Genomic DNA, 23965 nt, shown 5'->3' on the forward strand with positions numbered 1-23965 from the left:
TACCAATTTACATTCCCATCATTCATTTTTTTCTATTCTTTTCTTGAACAACTACTATATTCCAGATATTCTGATGGATGCTGGGTATAGCAAGATGACTGTCCTCTAATGGTGTTGTGAATACCACACTGAACACAATTAGAATACAGAGGTAGCACCTGAATCATGAAGACTGGGACATAGCAGACCACCTGGGAGGACTGGTTATACAGTGTGAGCTGTAAAGTAATGAGTAAGGTACTTATTCATCCAGATATTCATTCATTCAACCAGTATATATTGACTGCCTACTAGCTGTGAGGAGCTGGGATTTTAGCAGTGAACAATATGGACAACATTATAATTTGCATGTGGAAATTTATTTTCAACCCTTGATCTGCTTTGAATTGCCTGATTACAGACATGGTCTTTGTAGTCATATTTGTCTAAAACTCTCTAAATGTATGATGCCCAAGAGATTTTCATTCACCTTATATAAGCTGGCCTTTTACCTTAGGTGATAAACAAATCAGACAGACTTTTTAAATTTTTCAATGTTTGGTGATGATGCCCTTTCCCATACTTTGCCATACTGTCTCTACCCAACTATGACTTTTCAATATTCTCCAAGATCATCCCCTTGCTGGGTGCTTTTGTATAAGACAAAAACCTACACAATCATAGGCTGTGGTCCTTCCTCTTCCAAATTTCCAAAATTTTCAGGACTTTTGTGCTACCATAATGTGATTGTAGTGATACACATCCTTACACATGTGTTCTAATCATGTGTGTGGCTTTCATTGTCTTTGATATCATCAGCTGCTATAGAGCAACCAGGTGAGGACTTCTGCTTAGCTCCTTTCTCACTGCCAGTGTAATATAGATCATACTCTCAAACATTGTTGACTTGCTCAGATTTGGAACACATGGCTGCAGCTATGTCAAAGGAATGTGTCTGTTCATTTTCACATTTCTCAACAAATCTAAGCACAAGGTTATTTTTCTTGCAATCAAACTATAGGACCGATTTCTTACCAGCTTTTGATAAATTCTTAGGCACCCTCTCAGCTCTCCTGCCAGTAACCATCTTGCCCTAGCAGACTAAGAAAGCTTTACAACATAGTGCAAAGGGAGAGTGGCAGGCACAGACATTGCAGAGCAGAACTAATCATAGCCTTTAAGGAGAACAACTACTTCCAGGAGTCTTGGGCCCCATGGCAATACAAATTGCCATGAAATGCACAATTGTCAAGGTGGGACAATTCATTTCCCTGGCATTTCAAGGGAAGTCTTCCTCACTTTGGACTGCTTTCTTCTGGTAAAATTCAGAGCATGCTTCTCAAATGTTGGTGTGCATCAGAATCATATGGGGCATTTGTTAAAAATGCAGATTTCTCCCATCCAAGTACTAACCAGGCCCGACCCTGCTTAGCTTCCGAGATCAGGGAAGAGGGTTCAGGATGGGGAACACATGTATACCTGTGGCGGATTCATTTTGATATTTGGCAAATCTAATACAGTTATGTAAAGTTTAAAAATAAAATAAAATTAAAAAAAAAATGCAGATTTCTGGACCTCAGCAGACATCATACGTTGTATTATGGGTTTGTCTCAGGGCAATTTTTAAAGAATGTAAGCATTTGAAATATATCATCATTTTTGTAACTCCATGTTTGTCTTCATTCATTTAAAAAATACACAAGAATCTTCAAAATATGGAAGGGGCCATACCTGCCACAATCTCTCGGAGGCACTGAAGTAGAGAAAGTGTCCTCAGTGAGTATCACCATCCTCCACCAGGCGCTACCTCCAACTTTGTGTGCATGTGCAATGGTCTAGAGGGGAGCCAATTTTAATCATTTTGAGGCCTGCCAGGAATGACTTTGATGCTGGTTTGTGTAGTTTAGAGCCTTTATGGTAACTTCAAGCCAAGCACACAAACTCAGGTGCAAAACATCAAGGCCAAACAGAGAGCTCTCCCTCCACTTCTGCTCCTTGCCCATCCATTGCCTCCAGCACTCCCTGTACCCTAGTGCTGATGCCCCCCAATATCCCCAGACTGCAAGAGCCCCCTCAGTGGGGTGTTACAAACAGGTCTTCCTTTCCACTGAACACCTGGCAGTTGTCCATTGAGCAGCCATTAGGTCTGCCCCCTCACCCACTTGCATTCCCAGGGATTAAACGGCCACTAATTCCTCCACCAATTATGTTGCTGCTGCTGCTGCTAAGTTGCTTCAGTCATGTCCAACTCTGTGCAACCCCATAGACGGCAGCCCACCAGGCTCTCCCGTCCCTGGGATTCTCCAGGCAAGAACAATGGAGTGGGTTGCCATTTCCTTCTCCAATGCATGAAAGTGAAAAATGAAAGTGAAATCGCTTAGTTGTGTCTGACTCTTAGAGACCTCATGGACTGCAGCCTACCAGGCTCCTCCATCCATGGGATTTTCCAGGCAAGAGTACTGGAGTGGGTTGCCAGTGCCTTCTCCGGATTATGTTGCTAGGTGGGGGAAACTGCTGCTCTGACCTCTCAAGGACTTCATGAGTGTTACTTTTTTACTGGTTTTGCAAGTTTCCAGTCCCTGAAACAACCAAAGCTCGAGTACACAAATTTCAGTGCTAAACACCAGGGCAAAGCTCACAACCCAGGCACTAGCTCCATCCATCTCTCTCATCCTCATGCTCCCAACTCCCCTCACATTCCATTACTGATACCAACCAGTCCCCTGTCTTGTTGCTTCATGAGCAATCTCCAGCTGTGTGCAGCTGGGGACCAGGAAGCAGGGAAGGAGTGAACAAAGAGGTGGTATTTGAGCTGGGCCTTGAGAGATTGGCAGGATTTCTCCATGCAGAGATGGAGGTTAAGAACTTTCCAGAAAGAGGCAACACTAAGAAAAATCAGGAAGAGTAGAGAGGTTGAGCATGGCCAATGATGTCCAGGGAACTACTTAAGATTTGTTTACATCAGAGGTTCTCAAACTTCAAGGCCTTATTAGACTTGCCTGATGTGTCATAATGCAGATGCCTGGGTCTCACTTCAGACTTGAAAAAATGGATACAGACTTTATTTTGGGGGGTTCCAAAATCACTGCAGATAGTGGCTGCAGCCATGAAATTAAAAGACTTTTACTCCTTGGAAGAAAAGCTATGACAAACCTAGACAGTATATTAAAAAGCAGAGACATTAGTTTGCCAACAAAGGTCTGTCTAGTAAAAGCTATGTTTTTTTCAGTAGTCATGTATGGATGTGAGAGTTGGACTATAAAGAAAGCTGAGCACAGAAGAATTGATGCTTTTGAACTGTGGTGCTGGAGAAGACTCTTGAGAGTCCCTTGGACTGCAAGGAGATCCAACCAGTCCATCCTAAAGGAAATCAGTCTTGAGTGTTCATTGGAAGGACTGATGCTGAAGCTGAAACTCCAATACTTTGGCCGTCTGATGCAAAGAACTGACTCATTGGAAAAGACCCTGATGCTGGGAAAGATTGAAGGCAGGAGGAGAAGGGGATGACAGAGGATGAGATGGTTGGATGGCATCACTGACTCAATGGACATGAGTTTGGGCAAGCTCTGGGATTTGATGATGGACAGGAAAGCCTGGCGTGCTGCAGTCCATGGGGTTGCAGAGTCAGACATGACTGAGTGACTGAACTGTGGGGATGGAAGGGGGGCACTTCTAGAATCTTCATTGTTTCACAAGCTTCTTTGGGTGATTTTGACACAAGTGATTCTTGAACATCTTTTCAGAAACACTAATTTTTGGATTCTGCTTGCTTGTCCAGGTGTATTCAGCAAGCCAAAGCAACAGAACAGCAGCTCTCCCGCCTTCCTACATGTGCCTGACTTCCCATGGCCACTGCCTTTTGTCCCTCTGTCGATGGAACAGTGGGTAGTAGGTATAATTTGTGCACCTCCAAAGATAATGCTATCTTGCTGCTCAACAATATGAAAAAAAAAACTGACTTATCCAGCTACTATGGAGAGAAGACATGGGAAGGAAGGAGGGAAAAAGTCAGAATTAATAACTGATATGGGCTTCCCAGGTGGTGCTAGTGGTAAAGAGCCTGCATGCCAATGCAGGAGACACAGAAGATGCATGCTCAATCCCTGGGTTGGGAAGATCTCCTGGAGGAGGTCATGGCAAACCACTCCAGTATTCTTGCCTGGAGAATCCCATAGACAGAGGAGCCTGGTCGGCTATGGTCCATGCGGTCGCAAAGGGTTGGACATGACTGAAGTGACTGAGCACTCATGCAGCAGTCTCCCCAGGCTTTTTTCTTATTGGAGTGTAGTTGCTTTACAATGTTGTATTAGTTTCTTCTGTACAGCAAAGTGAATCAGCTATATGTATACATATATCCCCAGGGTTTCTTAATGTGTGCATTATTCAGTCAAAGAGATGCCCTTTCAACTAATGAATGGGTGGGGATGGGGCCAGGGAGAAAATGGATATTTGGTGCTTACTCAGGCTTGGCACTCTCTGGTCTTTCTTTGGCAGGGGTGTATGTGTTGATCATGTTTATTTAACATTCTCTGCAGAATTTATTACTTTTCCTTTCAATTTTACTGAGATGTAATTGGCATAAAGCACTGCATAAGTTTAAGGAGTACAGCATAGTGACGTGACTTACATATATTGTGAAGTGGTTACCACAGTAAGTTCAGTGAACAGCTATCATCTCATATAGATACAAAAAAGGAAAAAAAGGTTTTATCCTTGTGATGAGAACTTTTTAGGACCTACTCTCTTAGCAGTTGTCAAATATACCATACAGTGGTGTTAATTACAGTCGTCATGTTGTACATGACATCCCCAGGTCTTGTTTATCTTATAACTGGAAGTTTGTATCTTTGGACCACCTTCATCCAGTTTCCCCACCTCCACACCCCCTGCCTCTGGTAACCACAAATTTAGTCTCTTTTTCTATGAGTTTTTTTTTTTTTTTAAGATTCTACATATAATTGAGATCATACAGTATTTGTCTTTCTCTGATTTATTTCACGCAGTTTAACACCCTCAAGGTCCCTGTTTGTTGTCTTTCTTATAAGAAGGTAGCAGACTGTCTCATACAAGGACAATAAAAGTGGCAGAACAAAAGACAACTGCAAATTGATCCAGTGTGTTAGGTCCCTGAGACCCAAAAAGATCTGCTTTCCATCTTCTAGAATGGTTCTGCAAGGTCCTCACAAGCAGACTGGCTTTTCTTCAGAGACCACTTAGTATATGGAACACAAGCATGCTCATAAAAACAACACGGGTCATAAATAATGGAGCTTATTTATCTTTTCCTCTCTAAGTCCAAGGGATGCTGAAGGAAAAGTGGCAAATAAAATGAGGGCACTGGATCCCCAGAATTCCCTCCTCCATAATCCACCTCTGACTTACTCTGTTGCCTTCAAATAAATCATCTATTTTCTGAGTCAGAATGAAGTTTGGGCAGTTTTTAATTCATAATTTCTCAGGAAATCAACTAGCAGGATCACACAGCTTCTTCAATCCCTCACTAACTTGTCTGTAGTCATCTGAATAGTTTCTGTTTTTCTCTTCTTCTTGTCCTCACTCTCTTACCACAAGGTGGGCTGAGGGGTGTGAGGAGAAGAAAAAAAGTCTCAGGGAGATTAGATAATATATTCTGTGTGTTCTTAGTTCCTCAGTTGTGTCTGACTCTTTGTGACCCCATGGACTGTAGCCTGCCAGACTCCTCTGTCCATGGGATTCTCCAGGCAAGAATACTAGAGTGGGTTGCTATAACCTCCTCCAGGAGATCTTCCCAACCCAGGGATCGAACCCAGGTCTTCCGCATCAGAGCCAGATTCTTTATTGTCAAGCCACCAGGGAAGCCCGGATGATATACTGGGTTGGCTAAAAATTTTGTGCAGGTTTTTCCATACAATGTTATGGAAAACCTGTAAAAACTTCTTTTTGGCTAATTCAATAAATTAAAAATATGTAATGCTCTCCCAGTAGACACCAGTACTCTCCATTGTTATATGAGGATATGAGGAAAGTAAGCCTCATTGGAGTAGAACATAGGATGTGTACGTTTTGATTGAGGAATAGCATGAAGAACAAAGTTGGGAACAGAATGCCCTGGTCTACGCAAGGTCAGAAGGAACAGCACAACTGTATGACTGACCACACACACAACACAAAGCAGCTCTAGAATCCACATCTTCTGGCTCTTTGTTGTTGTTGCTGTTGTTTAGTCGCTCAGTCGTGTCTGACTCTTTGTGACCCATGGGGCTGCAAAGAGTCGGACACGACTGAGCGAACAACACTTTCACTTATTCACTATATGTCATACAGTGTATCCTGGTTAAGGATGGAGGGACTTGAGTATAAAGTGTCTCTGCAATAGTATTAAGAGAAACACACTATGGAATAACTTCCTTGAGGATTCGCTGGGCGATGCAAACTTCTCTGTGCCTGCAAAAATCTGGAGGCCTAGTCCAATGGGAACTTTGATGAAGTCAGTGAAAGGATTCTGGTTCCAGCTATCCAAGCCTTCTTTAGTAATTGGTGCTGATTTTTTAATGCATGAGAAGGCCTATCATACTTTCTTTTCTTTCACTCTGGGTGATTCCTGACATGCCACATTTATTAAGAGCAGCTTTGAGATAATTCTATTTCTCATCAAGCCTTTGTGATTACCTTACAATTTTATATACACATTTACTTCTAAAAATTAAAACATACAGGGAAAATTGAGAACGAGAACAGAGGAAAATCAAAATCCCATGATGGAAGAATGGAAAATAAGAAGGGGAGAAATACAATTACCTCTCCCACCAATTTTTTACTCTTAGATCATTTCTATTGTCCTCTTTTAAATAAAGTCAGGTATACCTTGACAGCTAAGATAATGTAATTTTGCTGTCAGATCGCAAGTAAGAAGCAGAGTATTGCAGTAGGTCATAACTTCTGAGGCTCCTTCTGGGGTATTTTGGCTTCTGTGTTGTAGCTACAGGCCACCTCCTGGCCCAGGCTGTCTCCATGCTGAGCCGACCTACATGTAGGGCTCCAGTGACCAAGCAAGGGAGAGAATGTCTTAATATTAAGCTTCTTAATATTAGTCAGCTCTCACATTTAGTTTCTAAACCTCAAGTTGCTCAGAAATTAAAGAACATTTGTATCAAATAGCTTTCTAGTAAACTGATTCTTGATGCCCAGGACAAGACTAAAGGCAGAAGCCAAGTACACATTTGTCAACCATGGCCTGTGGGCCATGGGCATTTGAAATTTCCACCAAAATTATTTGTAGCCTATGAAGAGCACATTCAGAGGCCAATCCATAGGAAGTCCAGGTCTTCTCTGCTTCTCTCCAGATTGTCCATCAATAGTTGTTACTTTATGTAGAGGTTGAAAGCACCTTTGACTTCAGTCAGTCAGTTCAGTTGCTCAGTCGTGTCCGACTCTTTGTGACCCCATGAACTGCAGCACGCCAGGCCTCCCTGTCCATCACAAACTCCCGGAGTTCACCCAAACCCATGTCCATTGAGTCGGTGATGCCATCTAACCATCTCATCCTCTGTCATTCCCTTTTCCTCCTGCCTTCAATCTTTCCCAACATCAGGGTCTTTTCAAATGAGTCAGCTCTCCGCATCAGGTGGCCAAAGTATTGGAGTTTCAGCTTCAACAACAGTCCTTCCAATGAACACCCAGGACTGATCTCCTTTAGGATGGACTGGTTGGATCTCCTTGCAGTCCAAGGGACTCTCAAGAGTCTTCTCCAACACCACAGTTCAAAAGCATCAATTCTTCAGTACTCAGCTTTCTTTATAGTCCAACTCTCACATCCACACATGACTACTGGAAAAAGCATAGCCTTGACTAGATGGACCTTTGTTGGCAAAGTAATGTCTCTGCTTTTGAATATGCCATCTAGGTTGGTCATAACTTTCCTTCCAAGGAGTAAGTGTCTTTTAATTTCATGGCTGCAATCACCATCTGCAGTGATTTTGGAGCCCCCAAAAATAAAGTCTGACACTGTTTCCACTGTTTCCCCATCTATTTCCCATGAAGTGATGGGACCAGATACCATGATCTTAGTTTTCTGAATGTTGGGGATTGTTAAAAAGTTCTGATCCTTTGCAAATTGTGATGATGGTGACATTTTCCTTCAATGCTTCTAATCTCTTTCTCTTATTGTTGTCCCCCCTTCTTCAGGTACGCTTCTCTCACTTGCTTGATTCACCATGAAAACTTGATCTTAGTAAGGGATTGAACTCACAAGGAGTCATAAGTCACCTGCTAACAGCTTAAAACCTATTTGCATTATAAGTGGGGACAAGGTCCCAAAGTGAGGCATTTCAGGACAATGGGAGGATGTCTCTGAATCCTCTGAGATTTTATGCTAAACTGTATGCATGCACGGGCTTCCCAGATGTCACTAGTGGTAAAGAACCTGCCTGCCAATGCAGGAGATATAAGAGACGCAGGTTCTATTCTTCAGTCGGGAAGATCCCCTGGAGGACGGCATGGCAACCCGCTTCAGTGTTCTTACCTGGATAATCCCATGGACAGAGAAGCCTGGTGGGCTACAGTCCATGGAATTGCAAAGAGTTGGTCATGACTAAAGTGACCCTAGCATGCGCACACATGCATATTTGCTTCATCGGATTATCAAAACAATTCATGACTCAAAAAAGGTGCAGTCTTAAGGTAAAGAAATGAAATGCAAATAGTGGAAATTGAAACTGTAGTTCAATGACTATCAACTCCATGAGAACAGAGACCACATCTTTCTTGCTCCCATTACCTACTGTATCCCCAGCATAGGGTATATAGTAGTCTCTCAATAAGCATTTATTAAATTCATTAATTTATCCATCCAGGAGATATTTATTGTTAAGTGAATGGATGAACGAGTAAAAGTACCAGCTGGCATGAGGGAAGAGGTATTTTTTGGGCATTAGGCCCTTTCCATCACTCACATAGTTGATCATGTTTCTGTTTGAGTTACCCAAGATGGAGTCTCCATGGTACTTACTGATGTTCCTGATGAACATCCAGTACAAGTGAGTCTGGGATGCAGAGAAGGAGCTCAGGCATCTGCCCTGTTGGGTTGACCTTTAGCACAGGGTAAGGAAACTCACTTCCCTCATTTGTCCACTTCCCATTCCCACTTGAATCTTTGTCAGTCACCAAAATCATTACCAGGCAGCAGGTGGCATTGAAGGCTCAGTGCTTTGAAGCAAAGCAGTCTCATCCCCAGCAGATATGGGCTCTCAGACAAAACCATACATGGGCATGGATGCAGAATGACAGAGGAATCCATTTCTGTGTTAGACTACCAGAGGGAGGGCCAGGCCCAGGCAGGGCTAGCAGTCTGAAAAGTCAGCCTTTGGTGCTCCCTGCAGCATTTCCCCAGAGAAGACAATGGCACCCCACTCCAGTACTCATGCCTGGAAAATCCCACGGATGGAGGAGCCTGGTAGGCTGCAGTCCATGGGGTCACGAAGAGTTGGACACGACTGAAGCGACTTAGCAGCAGCAGCAGCAGCAGCAGCGTGTGCCAAGAGAATGCTCCTCTCTCCCCAACTGCAGCTGGAGGGTGGATAGTCAGTCTATTTACTGCTGTGGATATAGTTTCAAGAGAATTTAAAGTATCCAAGAACTGTTTGAGAAGGAAAAGGGCTGAGAGATCCCAAGGCAGCATGTGTAAGTTGAATGAGGAGTTCTTGTCATGCAAATAAGCTTAGTAGCTCTGAACTTTTTACCCTCTGTGGGTGTGGTGATTTCAGGTGGGTTGTGTAATTGTTTGGGGAGGCTGGGGATATTAGGGGCAGAACTAACAAGAAACCAGAAGTTTGAAGTCTGGTGGGCAAAAAAAAAAAAAAAAAAGGGAAAAGAAAGTGTGTGTGTGTGTGTGTGTGTGTGTGTGTGTGTGTGTTGGGGAGTTGGTGGTTAGGGGATTTGACCACAGGAAAACAGAATAAGTCACTTAGTCTCTGGAACCAAAGAAGACTCCTTGGAATATCCCTCTGGTTAGAACCCATGGGAGTGTCAGTGAGTCAGTGAACCAAGTGGAGAGGCAAAGCTGGGGGGAGTCTGACATTGGGTGGGGTGGAGTGGAGGGTGTGCACCAGGGCCTGGGGGCTTGGGTTCATGCAGGAAAGGAGGTGTGTGGTGTCATTATCACTTTGGATTAGACAGACTTGCTGGTGCTCTTATGAAGGGTGTGCCCTTGGGCCAGTCACTTTAGCTTTATGCCTCTGTTCCTCACCTATAAAATTGAATCAATAATAGTACCTACCTCAGGTAGTTGTAGGGATTTAATGAGAAAATATACATGAAAAGTGCTTTGTATAGTGTCTGGCACATTATAAGTGCTCAATAAGTGGTAGTTTTATTATTTATTTATTTAAAAAAATATTTATTTATTTGGCTGCCTGGAATCTTAGTTGCAGCACACTTCTCTCTAGTTGTGGTGTGTGGGCCTAGTTGCCCTGTGGCATGTGTGATCTTAGTTTCCCGACAGGGATCAAACCTGCATCCCCTGTATTGCAAGGCAGATTCACAACCATTGAACCACCAGGCAAGTCCCCAGTAGTTTTACTGATAGTAGTTATAATGATTGTTGTTGTTATTTAGTTGCTAAAGTCTTTACTTGCCACCCCATGGACTATAGCCTCCTAGGCTCCTCTGTCCATGGAATTTCCCAGGCAAGAGTACTGGAATGGGTTGCCATTTCCTTCATGGGATCTTCCCGATCCAGGGATTGAACCCACATCTCCTGCATTGGCGGGCAGGTTCTTTACCACTGAGCCACCAGGGAAGTGCTGTATGATACTAAATAGAAAGTGCCTGGGATTTAATAAAGGCTTGTGTCTATACCAGATATTCACTGTATTCTTATTTCTGATTTCTCTAAGCCTTAGGGAAATGAGAAAGACTTCAGCTTGAGACTAGAGGTGGAGGCCAGGCCATGGGCTTGTCCAGGTAAGGTAAGGCAGTTAACCCCAAGTGCTGTGCTAAGCCAAGTAGACAGCAACATGAGGACTCAGCATGGGGATGTGGGAAGCCACAAAAGCAGACCTCATCTTTAAAAACTATTTTTCTAAAGGCAGGCTCTAAACTTTGTCATCCAGCTTCTAGAGATATGACTTGTCAACATGCTTTCACTCCTTGCAGGAACATAGTCCCTATTGGCACAGGGAGGACTTCCTTCCCATTTGAAGATATTTTCATGGGGAATAAGGATGAGAGGTAGAAAGGAGGCAAGCTTCTACACTCTTTACAGCACTGCCCCCAGCCTCCAGTCAACACCAAGCCAATCCTTGCTGGTATGCCTGCTATTGGGCTTCCCAGATTGTGCTAGTGGCAAAGAATCTGCCTGCCAAAGCAGGGGGTGTAAGAGATGCGGGTTCGATCCCTGGGTCAGGAAGATACCCTGGAGGAGGACATGGCAACCTGCTCCAGTGTTCTTGCCTGGAGAATCCCATGGACAGAGGAGCCTGGTGGGCTACAATCCATAGGGTTGCAAAGGGTCAGACACGACTGAAGCAACTTAGCACACACAGAACATGCCAGCTATTTCTCTGCCAGTGTGAAGTGAAAGCCACTCAGTTGTGTCTGACACTTTGCAACCCCATAGACTATAGAGTCCATGGAATTCTCCAGGCCAGAATACTGGAGTGGCTAGCCTTTCCCTTCTCCAGGGGACCTTCCCAACCCAGGGATTGAACCCAGGTCTCCTGCATTGCAGGTGAATTCTTTACCAGCTGAGCCACAAGGGAAGCCCCCAGGGATTGAGATCTAAAAGCTGCCCCCACTATTCTGTCTTTCCAAATTTGACCTCCAATGCTCAACTCAATGTGTACTTCCTAAATCAGCCTCACAACAACCCAATCAAATAGGTACTGGTTGGGAGGTAGCCAGAAAAACAGAAATCACTTTAAGCCTTTCAAACATAGGAGATTTAATACAGATTAGTCACAGGGGATGGAAGAGTCGAGAACCAAACAGGAGGCACTGAGGCAACTCAAGATTAGCAACAACAGGAAGCCCCTCTTATCCCTGGAGTTAGAGAGACAACGTGAAGACATGGTGAGTGGTGTTGCCAGAGCTTGGAGACTGGGTCTATCTGGTGGGAACTAGAGCCAAGACGGGGCTGCCTTGCAGAAGCTGGTGCCAAGGAGAGGGGGATGCCTGGTGGTAGCTGGAGCTACCAGAGGTGAGCCCTGTAGGAAACACAGCTGCTGCTGGAAGTGCCACAAAAAGTGGGTTGGACATGGGGAAGAAATATCCTAGCTTCTCTCTTCTTCCTACCTTCCGGTTGGTCAATCCCACACAGAAGCAAATGGCAAAGGACTATGGGAAATGTAGTTCCCTGATACAGACCAATGCAGGAAATGAACAGGGAGTGAATCTGAGGGTAAGCAGCAGATGAAAAGCCTAATTATGCACCCCCATTTTACAGAGGAGTCAAATGAGGCAGAAAGAAGTTCAGTTACCCCAACTACACTAAGTGGCAAGAGTCCAGGTTTCAAATCCAGGCAGGCAGACTACTCCTGAGTCCATGCTCTCTGCAATCACTACTATTATATGCTCAGGGTAATAGCACTATTATTATTTAACTCATCAGACTTTTCCCTCTGGATTTAAAGCTCCCCAAAAGCAGCAGCAGCAGCAGCAGCAAAGGCATCTACTGTGTCTTTATATCATTTATAGCATGTAGCCTTTGTGGATTTTTCAGAACCTTCCAGCAGATGTAGATTGTTGACTGAAATGGGATGATCAGCAGGTTTTCATAGGTTTGGGTGGTGGTGAGGTACTGTGAAAATGTCCTCTGCCATTCTGAATGTTTTCTTGTTAATTAAATGTAGCAATTTCTGATAAGATTCCAGACAATAGTTTAGCAACAGGGAAAAGTCTAAGCAGCAAGGAGAAAAATTGGTATCTAGATTGCTTGAGGGCATCCCAAAGGGAACAGACAGTTATAAAAATTTAACTCCAATGTTACAAAATTTCTACAACTTGAATTGAGCAGCTTCTTCACCTGGGAAGAGGATATACCATCCCTTAGGTGACTTGGCTGGCAGTGTTGCTGTTTTATTTGGTTTTATTAACAGTTCTTGGATACTAAGAGTACACAGTTATGTTGATGGAGTGTCATTTCTCATTGTGTCCATCATGACCACCCTTGTCTAAGCCACCAACAGCTCTTATGTGGCCAATGCAATGGTCTCATAATTTGTCTCTGTCCCTGTACCATTCCATCTCTTCTCAATCAGCCACAGCAATCTTATTAAAATGCCAGTTAGATCACAATGTTGTTGTTCAGTCACTAAGTTGTGTCTGACTCTTTGTGACCCCATAGACTGCAGGATGCCAGGTTTCCTTGTCCTTCACTATCTCTCAGAGCTTGCTCAAATTCATGTTCACTGAGTTGGTGATGCTATCCAACCATCTCATCCTCTGTTGCCCACTTCTCTTCCTGTCCTCAATCTTTCTCAGCATCAGGGTCTTTTCCAATGAGTCAGCTCTTCACGTCAGGTGGCCAAAGCACTGGAGCCTCAGAATCAATCCTTCCAATGAATTTTCAGGACTGATTTCCTTTAGGATTGATTGGTTTGATCTCCTTGCAGTCCAAGGGAGTTTCAAGCATCTTCTCCAGCACCACAATTCAAAAGCAGCAGTTCTTTGGCGCTCAGCCTTCTTTATGGTCCAACTCCCATCATCTACCTCCTCTGTTTAAAACCCTCCCACAGCTCCCCATTTCACTCAGAGAAGAATCCAAAGTCTTCACAAAGGTTTATCAGGCCCTACCTGATCTGTCCTTCACCTCCATGACCTCATCTCCAACTTGTCTCCCCTTTGTGTACTCCACTCCCATTACATTGGCCTTCCCAAGGCTGAAATCAAGGTGTCAGCATAGCTCAGCTGTTATCTGGAGACTCTGGAGACCAATCTGTCTCAAGTTCATTTATGTTGTTGGCAGAATTTATTTCCTTGTGGTATGAGGACTGTTGTCCCCTTTTCCATGCAGGCTGTCAAGTGGAGGCCATACTCATCTCCTAAACACCGCCCATATTTTTTACTACATGGTTCCCTCCATCTTCAAGCCAGCAATGACACACCAAATCCTCCATGTGCTTCAAACCTCTGACATTCTTTTTTGCATTTAAAAGACTCATGAGATTAGATTAGGCCCACCTGGATACTCTTCCTGTGTGGTAACCTTAATTATATCTGCCAAACCCCTTTTGCCATGTAATGCAATGTAATCACAGGTGTGCTATCTCATCATAGTCATGGTCCTAATGATTAGGGTGGGAAATCTTGAGGCAGCATTTTAGTCTTGTGCCCCCCCCCCCCAATAATCAGCTGTTTGAGAAACTAACCAATCAGAATATATGCCAACAATAGCCCCGGAACAGGGACGTGGAGAATACCTGCTGCTCCAGGTGTTACCCTTTACTTGCAGGGTTGTTGAGTGGCCTGGAGGCATCCTAGAGACAATAGCCGGAGCTGTAGCTATTTACCAACTGGTATGAAAATTCTTTAATCTTTTTACAAGTGGGGATAGCATATCCGTGCCTAACAGTTGTTTATCTGCTACATAGTGTGTGAAGTCCTGCCTTCTTTTCTGAGCTCAGAGAGTCTGAGGTTGGTCTCGGATGATCAGGGGAAGGTGGGGACACCGCCTGCCTTTGCATACTTCCATGGTGTGCAGTGGCCCCTTCCACCCTTGCCTGCTGTTTCTGTGCCACCACATTTGTTTTTCTGTTTTTTTTTTTTTTCTGATGAATGTCTCCATTTGCATGGCTGTCTTATGCAGTAGGAGAGTTCATCCATCATCTAAGCCTCCAAGCACTGCCACTTCAAGGCAGATAACCAATCCCATGTGTACGGCCTCTCCCCAGCAGATGTGGCTCAGTGAGGCAAGTGCTGTGGACTTGCTCTCACCATTAGCCTGCACACTTCACAGCAGCCAAAGAAACCCAGGCTTCTTATTAACTTGCCAAGTGAAGCTTGGTCACAGCTCATCATGAGCCTCATGTTTTGTGAGGACCCATCTCAGACAACAGACATGACCCCTGTGGGTGAGTTGCGGTAGGAAGAGGGCCTAAGTTAAATGACTTTGGTGGGACTGGTCTGTTTCTCCCACCTAATATTTTTATATGGGTGAATTTGATGAAAAAGTTATCAAGGACAGCTTCACTTGATGGAATCGTGAGTATACATATCAGGCACAGCAGTGACAAGGTGGGTGTGTTGAAGGAAGTGTCACAGAGGAAAATGAGCGGCTCAAGGAGAGATAAGAATAAAGGGAGGAAAGTAAATCGCTGCTGATTGCAAACAACACTAATAATAATAATATACAACATGGCCAGCTTCACTTGCTGATGTTGGCTGAGACTACAGAGCACAGCTGTGGTGTGCTGTGGTGCTCATACGTCATGGATTCACAGTGAATCTGTGTCAACAACTGAGTGTCTACTTAGACTAAGTCAGCCTATGCTTCCTTGTTTTTTTTTTTTTTTTTTTTTGGCTGTGCTGAGTCTTCATTGCTGCAAGCAGACTTCTTTCTCTAGTTGTGGCAAGTGGGGGCTACTCTTCGTTGCAGTGTACAGACTTATTGCAGTGGCTTCTCTTGTGGAGCACGGGCTCTAGGGTGCATGGGCTTCAGTAGTTGTGACTCACCAGCTCTAGGGCATAAGCTCAGTAATTGTGGTGCATGGGCTTAGTTGCCTCGCGGCATGTGGGATCTTCCCAAACCAGGGATTGAACCCATGTCCCCTGTATTGGTAGGTGGATTCTTAACTGCTGGACAACCAGGAAAGCCCTGTGCCACCTTTTGAAGTAGGAGAGATTTGTCTTTAGTGGCTTCCTTTCTTGTAAACCTTCCCCCCATGTCTAGACCTTTCTAAAGACTGCATTCATGGCTGAAGTAGAGATGTGGCAAGTGGAATCAAATCTACTTCTAATCTTTACCATGTAAACAGAACCAGATATCTTTGGAATCAGATCCCTTTGGAGCCAGTTCCAAATGGTAAAGACACATTTACAGAGGATCTCAAAGCAGCAGGTAGTATTCAGGATGGTTCACTATGACTTTAGATGTGTGAGATGGTATAGACCCTATTAAGGACATCTCCCTGCAAGCCCCACCCCCAGCTTTCTCTCAAGCTGAGGTGTTTTCTCCAGGTGCAGCAGTAGGCGGCATTGAAACAAAACTTACTACCAGCAGCTGCTGACAAGAGAGCTGAAGTTGAAGATTTCTACCCGTCCTAGCAAAATGTCACCAAACTTAGTGGAAAACATCACAGCCCTGCATTAGGTGACAAGAAAATATCTCCCTTTTTCTCTGCCATTAGGAGCAATCAGCTGCAAGATGCCCAGGGAGAAAATGACAAATGCCTCAGCACAAATATTGCCATCTTTGGTAGGGGTAGGGGGTTTGGATATTAGGCATAGTGGTGGAAAAATAAACCCTTGAGATTCTATATGCCTTTCTCCCTTATAGAGACAGGTTAGGAGTGAGCATAGAGTGTTTCAGAGTTGTTGGTCTAGTTGGGTTTGGAGGGGAGAGAGAGAGAAAACAAACTATTTCATTTCAAAAGCAACAGATGGAGAGAATTTCAAGCTAGAAAGGACCTTGAGAGCTGTTCATCTATAGACACTCAGACTCATAGAATATCAGAGCTGGCAGGGATATTAAAGACCATTGAGTCAGACATGCAAATGGCCAACAGGTACATACAAAGTTGCTCAACATCATTCTTCATCAGGGAAATATAAATCAAGACCAACAGTGAGATATCACCTCATACCAGTTAGGATGGCTATTCTAAAAATAAAAATAACAAGTAGTGGTGAGGGAATGGAGAAAAGGGAACCCTGGTGTTCAGTTGATGGGAATGTAAATTGTTATAGCCACTATGGAAAACAGCATGGAGTTTCCTCAAAAAGTTAGAAGTAGAAGTACCATATGATCTGGAAATTGCACTTCTGTGTATTTATCTGAAGGAAATGAAATCACTATCTTGAAGGAATATCTGCACCTCCATGTTCACTGCAACATTATTCACTATAGCCAAGATATGGAAACAACCTAAGTGTCCATTGATGTTGTTATTTAGTTGCTAAGTCATATCTGACTCTTTTGCGACCCCATGGACTGTAGCCCACCAAGCTCCTCTGTCCATGGGATTTCCCAGGCAAGAATACTGGAGTGGGTTGCCATTTCCTTCTCCAGGGGGGCTTCCTGACCATGGGGATCAAACCCATATCTCCTGTACTGGCAGGTATATTCTTTATCATCCATTGATATGTGGATGAATAAAGAAAATGTGGTATTTATGTATACAACTGAACATCCAAATTCATTGATATCTAATTAAACAGGACCTCAAGTAGCCACAATTTCTTTGCTAACACTTGCATTTTTAGAAATCATAAGAAAATAAGCTAAGGTTAGATATTTATTTTGACATCAAAAACTAAGACAGGGCTTGCACTGATCCCATATCCTATACCTTCACCATTTTTAGTTTAGAGTAATAAACACTACTGATCCAAATGATAATATGATGGTCAAAAAAAGATTCAGCCACAGAACTCTATTTCAGAGTATCTTACAGTGGACTGTAGTCACTCATATATTTTTGATAAAAAAAAAAAAATACCACCCTCTGAGAAAGTTGTCCTTGGCAATAAATAGACTGTTCAGTTTTGGAAGAAAGATGTCTACAGTGAAGATGGAGATAAGGCCCTCCCTCCTGCCTGAGAAATGGATCAGTTCAATCAACCCTAGAGATTAGTGAGGGGACGGACATGTTATAGCCAAACTGCTCATACCTCCTGAGCTTTTCTTACCAAGGCAAGAAAATGGATTCAGAGATTTAAACATAGTTTTAACAGGTAACCAGAAACTCTTATTCACTAGTTTTACTAGTGTAAAGAGTTTTCAATTGCCTTAGAAAGAAATAATTCAATCTAATAACTAGAAAAGCTAGTGTAAAATAACTAAGGCAGATGGACTGTTTCCTTGAGTTTCCAATGGGCTCCAGCCCACTGTGACCACTCCTGAAACCAAGGTACCCACCCACCTACCCGTCGCCTTGTAGAGCAAAGTGACTTACAGCAATAAGTTGGTAGGAGTTGTTCATCATGGCGATCAGCATGTTCAGCAGCACTACCAGGGAGATGACATTGTATGTCCCAAACATGGTCGCTCCCACAAACTCTGTGAACTCATGTCTGGCTTTCACATTGGTGACATAGAGATTTAAAAGGCCGAATACAGACCAGAAGAGGGACTGAAGGGTTTCAAAGAGCCTAAAAGAGATCAAAGAGAAGGTTAGTTCTCGAGGAGGAGCAAGAAAAAAGCAAAAACGTGCTTAATTAATTAATCAATAAGGAGGTTGCATCCCAGCAGGTAGACTGATGGTCTCCCGTATTTTGGTCTCTTCTCCAGCACAATCCACCCAAGTCTGTTTGCTCCCACTTCTATGTCTTATGCCTTGCCCTTCCACCTGGAATATCATCTCCTTCTTCTCAATCTACACAGAACCTTTAATTTTCCAAGACTTATTTCAAGCACTACTTCCTCCATCAAACTTTCTCCTTTATCTTCAGACCATGTGACTTACCACCTTTCTAATTACATAGAGGCAGGGGTGCAATGGCTAAGAATATGGTACTTGGGTTAGACTTCCCTGGGTTAAAAACAGCTCTGACACTTGTCAGCTAAGTGAACATGAGCAACTTAAACCATTTCTGATACTTCTTTTGTGGTTCCCACAGGGCCCAGAATGGTGCTAAGCTCAGTAGAGTAGCTTAAGGATTCTTGAATAAAAATTTATATGAATTGTTTTTAATGATATATTAGCTAACAATTACTGAGAATTTACTATAAAAGCATTTCTGTTGTGTTAGTCGCTCAGTTGTATCTGACTCTTTGCAACCCCATGGACTGTAGCCTGCCAAGCTCCTCTGTCCATGGAATTCTTCAGGCAAGAATACTGGAATGTGTAGCCATTCTATTCTCCAGGGGATCTTCCTGACCCAGGGATCAAACTGGGGTCTCCTGCATTGCAGGCAGATTCTTTACCATCTGATCCACCAGGGAAGAACCATAAAAGTAACTAGACATTTTACATATATTATGATTCCTATAAGACTGATATTGTTACTGCTGAGGAAAGAGAGGTTCAGAGATTGAATAATTTGACCAAGCTATAAGTGCTGAGCCATAATTCAAATCTAGGTACTTCTGACCTCCCCAAACCACTGCATTATTCTATATTGGATAGCTTCATAAATTACTGTTTCTTCTCATAGTCTCCACATCCAAATATTAATATGTAACTTTTGCAAGGATATGTTTTGGGGGTCCAGGTTTTCTTTTGCATCATATTCAGAAATTTGTGCATATAGCAATACAAAGTAGCCAGCTCCCAGGCGGGCACTAACCAATCATTTCTCCAGCACACGAAAGAGGCAGAGAAGTCAAGAAATATGACTTTGAGGATGAATGTAACTTTTCAATTCTTGAAAGGCTCAAAATGTGTTGTTTTTATAGCCCAGTGTATTTTGAGCAGCTTAGAGACAGGTTCTTGGGTTCATTTGGGGGTTATACGTGGGCAATGTCTTAAAGATTTCCTCTGTCTGGGAGTGCTCATCCCCCATCTTTGCATGGTTGTTTCTTTGTCATCACTGAGGTCTCAGCTCAATCATCACTTCCTTAGACAGATTCCCCGGTGTCATTCTACCTAAAGTAGGCCCACCAGTTACTCTCTACCCTGTTGTCTTGTTTCAGGTTTTTGGTAGCATTTAAAACTCTCTAAAATTATATTATTAAGTAAATTCTGCTTCTATGTTGATTTTCTATTCATCTCCACTAGAAAGTAAGCTCTATGAGAAAAGAGACAGGCATACAGCTACTATGTACCTGGCATATAATAGGCTTCCCATGTGGCGCTGTTGGTAAGGAACCTGTCTGCCAATGCAGGGGATGTAAGAGATGTGGGTTTAATCCCTGGGTCAAGAAGATCCCCTAGAGTAGGGCATGGCAATCCACTCCAGTATTCTTGCCGAGAAAATCCCACTGACAGAGGAGCCTGGCAAGCTACAGTCCATGGGATTGCAAAGAGTCAAACACGACTCTGCAGCACTATATTTGTTGAATACATGATTGAAGACATATTAATAATACAACTACTGTTATAACTAGATTAAGGTTTAGAAGACTCCAAACCTGTTGATAATTGCATGTTCAGTAGGCGAGGGTTTCACAGCGAGGGTTAGTTCATTTTGATGAAGCTTGTGCTCTGCACTGGCCTGATTCTCAGGTGACCTCCTTTGGGACATGCATGTGGCCCTTTGCCATCTGTTAAATGGCTCTTTTCTAATCATAGTGGATAGCTCCCACTATCCTTTCAGCATCATATTACTTGAGAGCTAGCCAAGAAGGAAGAAATCTTTTTTTGTTTGATGAAAGTAAGTGCCAGATGGTGAAACATTTAAAAATCAACAGTAAGATGAGAGTCTGGACTTCAGGGGCCAGAGAACAAGAATAAGAATATGGCAAGTCAGACCTATTACAGGATCTGAATTTTCAGGAGACTCTGTAAGTCAAGGCCAGGCAATACAATGTATCACATAGCCAGACAGAGTGTCAGAAATGGAAAAAAGATGTGGGGTGCAGGAATCTGGTTCTGCTATGAAAGCCTATCTAGGACCTCACAGTGTCCATTAGAAGTCAGGGCAGGCAGGAGGCAAGAAATGGCATAAGAAGCTAGCCCAGCAGCTGGATAACAAAAGCCAAGGAATATAGGGCTTAGAAAAACAGGAACAGCTGCAGCAAATAGGAATGACACCAAAGAACCAGAATCTCTGGAAGTCGAGTGTCCTTGAATATAGAAAGCATTCACAAAGTGTTTGTTGATTGCATGACTGACAACAAGGCCACAAGCCAGGGCAAATATGTCATCAATATGCTGGCAAAGTCTTAATTCATTGGTTGCTTCTCCAGAATGGATGATGTTACTCTCCTCCACCCCCAGCCCCATAACAATTAAAATTGTACTGGTTAATGCTTAAGTGGAAAGTTTACTACTAGCCATTCCAATGACTTATACAAAGATTCCTAAAAGTGAAAGTACAGGCATTTAAAATCTATCCTAAACTGTGGTGATATCCTAGTCAGGGAGACCCTAGAGGTATGATTGTATAACAGATAAGGAAAGGGGACAAGATTGTTCCTCAGGTTTTGGTGGTTGTTAGTGAAAATGCCCTTGACATGGGGCACAAAATGTCATGATACAATCTGGCCATCAAGAGAATATGTCTTATTGAAAGGCATGCCCAGATAAAATGGGTGATTGACATTTGGGGTAGAAAAGAACATTCCGGTTAGAGATCTATCTATAGGAAGCTCCATGGCTTCTAGACTCAATTGAATTCATGACCTAGGGGACCATTATGTGGTGGTCAGGTCCATAACACAATCATCACTGGGATGGAAAGACTTGTTGACCAAACCCCAGAATCCTAAATGCCAAAGGAATACTATTTTGATATTAACAGAGAAAACAGTGAGTCCATTTTCATTTAGCAGAGAGTCAACAAGTATACAGAACTTACTGACTCAACAAGGGGCACAAAGTGAAGATACAGAGATTCAAGAAGATTTGATATTAACTGCTTTCAAGACAAATCCCTACCAGCTAGTTAAGAGGGGATTTGTGCATGTTGGGAGCCATCCATAAACATTAATAGATCATGAAGCAAAAAGAGACTTGGTAGAATAGAGATAAGAACTATGGTCCTCATGACAGTTGCTGAAAGTCTCATCTTTGAGATGAGTTCATCTTTCTAAAGATAGAAGGAGTGTAAAGATTGACCCCTCTGCATTTCACTCGGACCAGTGAAGAAGTGGAGGATGTATTGGAAAAGAACGGCTCCTTGGGAAAAAGCAGTGCCAAGTTGTGCTGATAACCCACAGGGAGCAAAGGCATAGTCATCTTTTGGTCATCCCTACCCATTTTGCAGTTCACTGGACTTGGCAGTTTCTTATTTCAACCTGCCTTTGACAAATTTCTGACTCTGGTTGGAATGCTCCCACCACGCTCCCAACCTGTAGCCTCCACTTCCGTCCTGTCTTCTTCTCTACCCAACTCTTGTTTGACCTGCCAGCCGCAGCTAAAGCCCCAGCTCTTCTAGAGGCCTCCCCTGATTCCTTTCCTACAAGGTAGGGTCAGATGCTCCTCTTTTGTTCTCCCATAGCAGCCTAGCCTTACTACATAGACGCACATATCACACTGTAGAGACAGGAGAGGGGAGTGGCTAAGAGCAAACTTTAAAACTTCTGTACATATTAATTGGGCTTCCCTGGTGACTCAGTGGTAAAAACCCACCTATCCATACAGAAGATGTGGGCTTCAATCCCTAGGTTGGGAAGATTCCCTGAAGAAGGAAATAGCATCCCCCACCAGTATTCTTGCCTGGAAACTCCCATGGACAGAGGAGCCTGATGGGCTACAGTCCATGGGGGTTGCAAAAGAGTTGGACACAACTTAGCCACTAAACAAACATGTTAACTATAAAATTTGGTAAAGGCACATGACAAACATATTAACTATAAATTTTGGTAAAGTCACATGGCTTCTTTAAATTTCAAGTTTCCTCATCTCTAAAATGGCCAGTGGTAAGATAAGTACTAACTGCTAACATTTATTGTGCTCTGTGTGCCAGGCACTGTGCTAAAGGCTTCTCATGCATTGTAATATTTGATTCTCAAAATAACTCTATGAAGTAGCTACTATTTATTCTTTTTTTTTCAGATAAGAAATTGAGGCACAAAGTGGTCACACAGGCAGAAAGTGGCAGAGGTAGTATTTGTACCCAGCTCTTTTGACTCTGGAGTCAAAACATTTAACCACCTTTTTCTATCATGTAAGGTTCTGCATGTAATGCACTTGGCACATTGCTTGGCATAGCGAATGCATTAAAAATGTAGCTATTCTAATTATTTATTTGTGTTTTCTGTTAGACTATATGCTTCTGGATGATAAGGATGCCATTTACTCAGTATCATCATTGCCTGGCAGGTAGGAGTTGCTGAATAAATGTTAGGTAAATCTATAAAAGATTATAGAAGCACATAAGTAAGGAAATTATGAATGAGTGGCACGCCATCTTGTGATAACAGTAGAAAGGTTATGAATTGAATTTAGGAGAAAATTTGAAGATACTCAATAAGGACCTTTAAAGCCTTGTTGGAACAACACCACCAACAACAAAAGAGCCTTTGATGGGGACTGAGTTTGTATCCAAATAAATAAGAAGGGAATATATGCACTGAATTTGGGTAAAGAAATCACCAATGATTAAGTAGGAACAGCTACAAATGAATGATGATGATCTACAAGGAGGTCCTAAGTGACCTGCTAGGTAATGGCTCTGGCCTCTTTAGCTTTACATGTATCCATGATTATTGCAACTTTATACAACTAATTTTACATAACTTTACAAACTCAGTCTTACACCCACACCCTTGGATAAAAGCACAACCTGGAACTTATATGCCTGGATTAAAGTTCTGATTCCACCACTACGACCTGTATGCCTGGGCACAGTCTGATTAACTTCCTTGTACCCTAATTTCTTGATTTGTAAAATGGATAATAATAGTAGTGCCTACCTCATAGCACTATGAGGATTGTGAGGATTAAATGAATTAATTCATATCAAGCTCATTTTGTAATAGTGCCTGGACCCAGCATTCAGTAAATATGCTATTTTTAAGACTATTATCAACCTTCCACCTAAATACAACCTTGTTGTTTCATGTTTCTTTATTTTCTTCGTATTATCATTCATTTTCACATCTAGTTACAAATATGTTAGTTGCAATCATAGTGGACATAAGTTTTATGTTTTTAAAAGCCACACATTTCATAAATGTAATTTTAAGAGCCACCCAGTATTCTACCTAGAAAATACAAGCCTGAATGACAGTTTTATCAATGCTTTGGAT

At 42.8% G+C, this 23965-nt stretch overlaps 1 protein-coding gene across 1 annotated transcript in view; it reads right to left on the reverse strand.

Annotated features, from left to right (window-relative positions):
* TRPC5 (transient receptor potential cation channel subfamily C member 5) overlaps window positions 1–23965 on the reverse strand; it is a 177003-nt gene that overhangs the window by 16975 nt on the left and 136063 nt on the right. Inside the window, exon 6 of the mRNA XM_055564307.1 lies at window positions 18066–18261. Coding sequence (XP_055420282.1) covers window positions 18066–18261 — 196 coding nt within the window. The remainder of the gene's footprint in view (window positions 1–18065; window positions 18262–23965) is intronic.

The sequence above is a fragment of the Bubalus kerabau genome, chromosome X, assembly GCF_029407905.1.
Source record: "Bubalus kerabau isolate K-KA32 ecotype Philippines breed swamp buffalo chromosome X, PCC_UOA_SB_1v2, whole genome shotgun sequence".
Classification (NCBI taxonomy): Eukaryota; Metazoa; Chordata; class Mammalia; order Artiodactyla; family Bovidae; genus Bubalus; species Bubalus kerabau.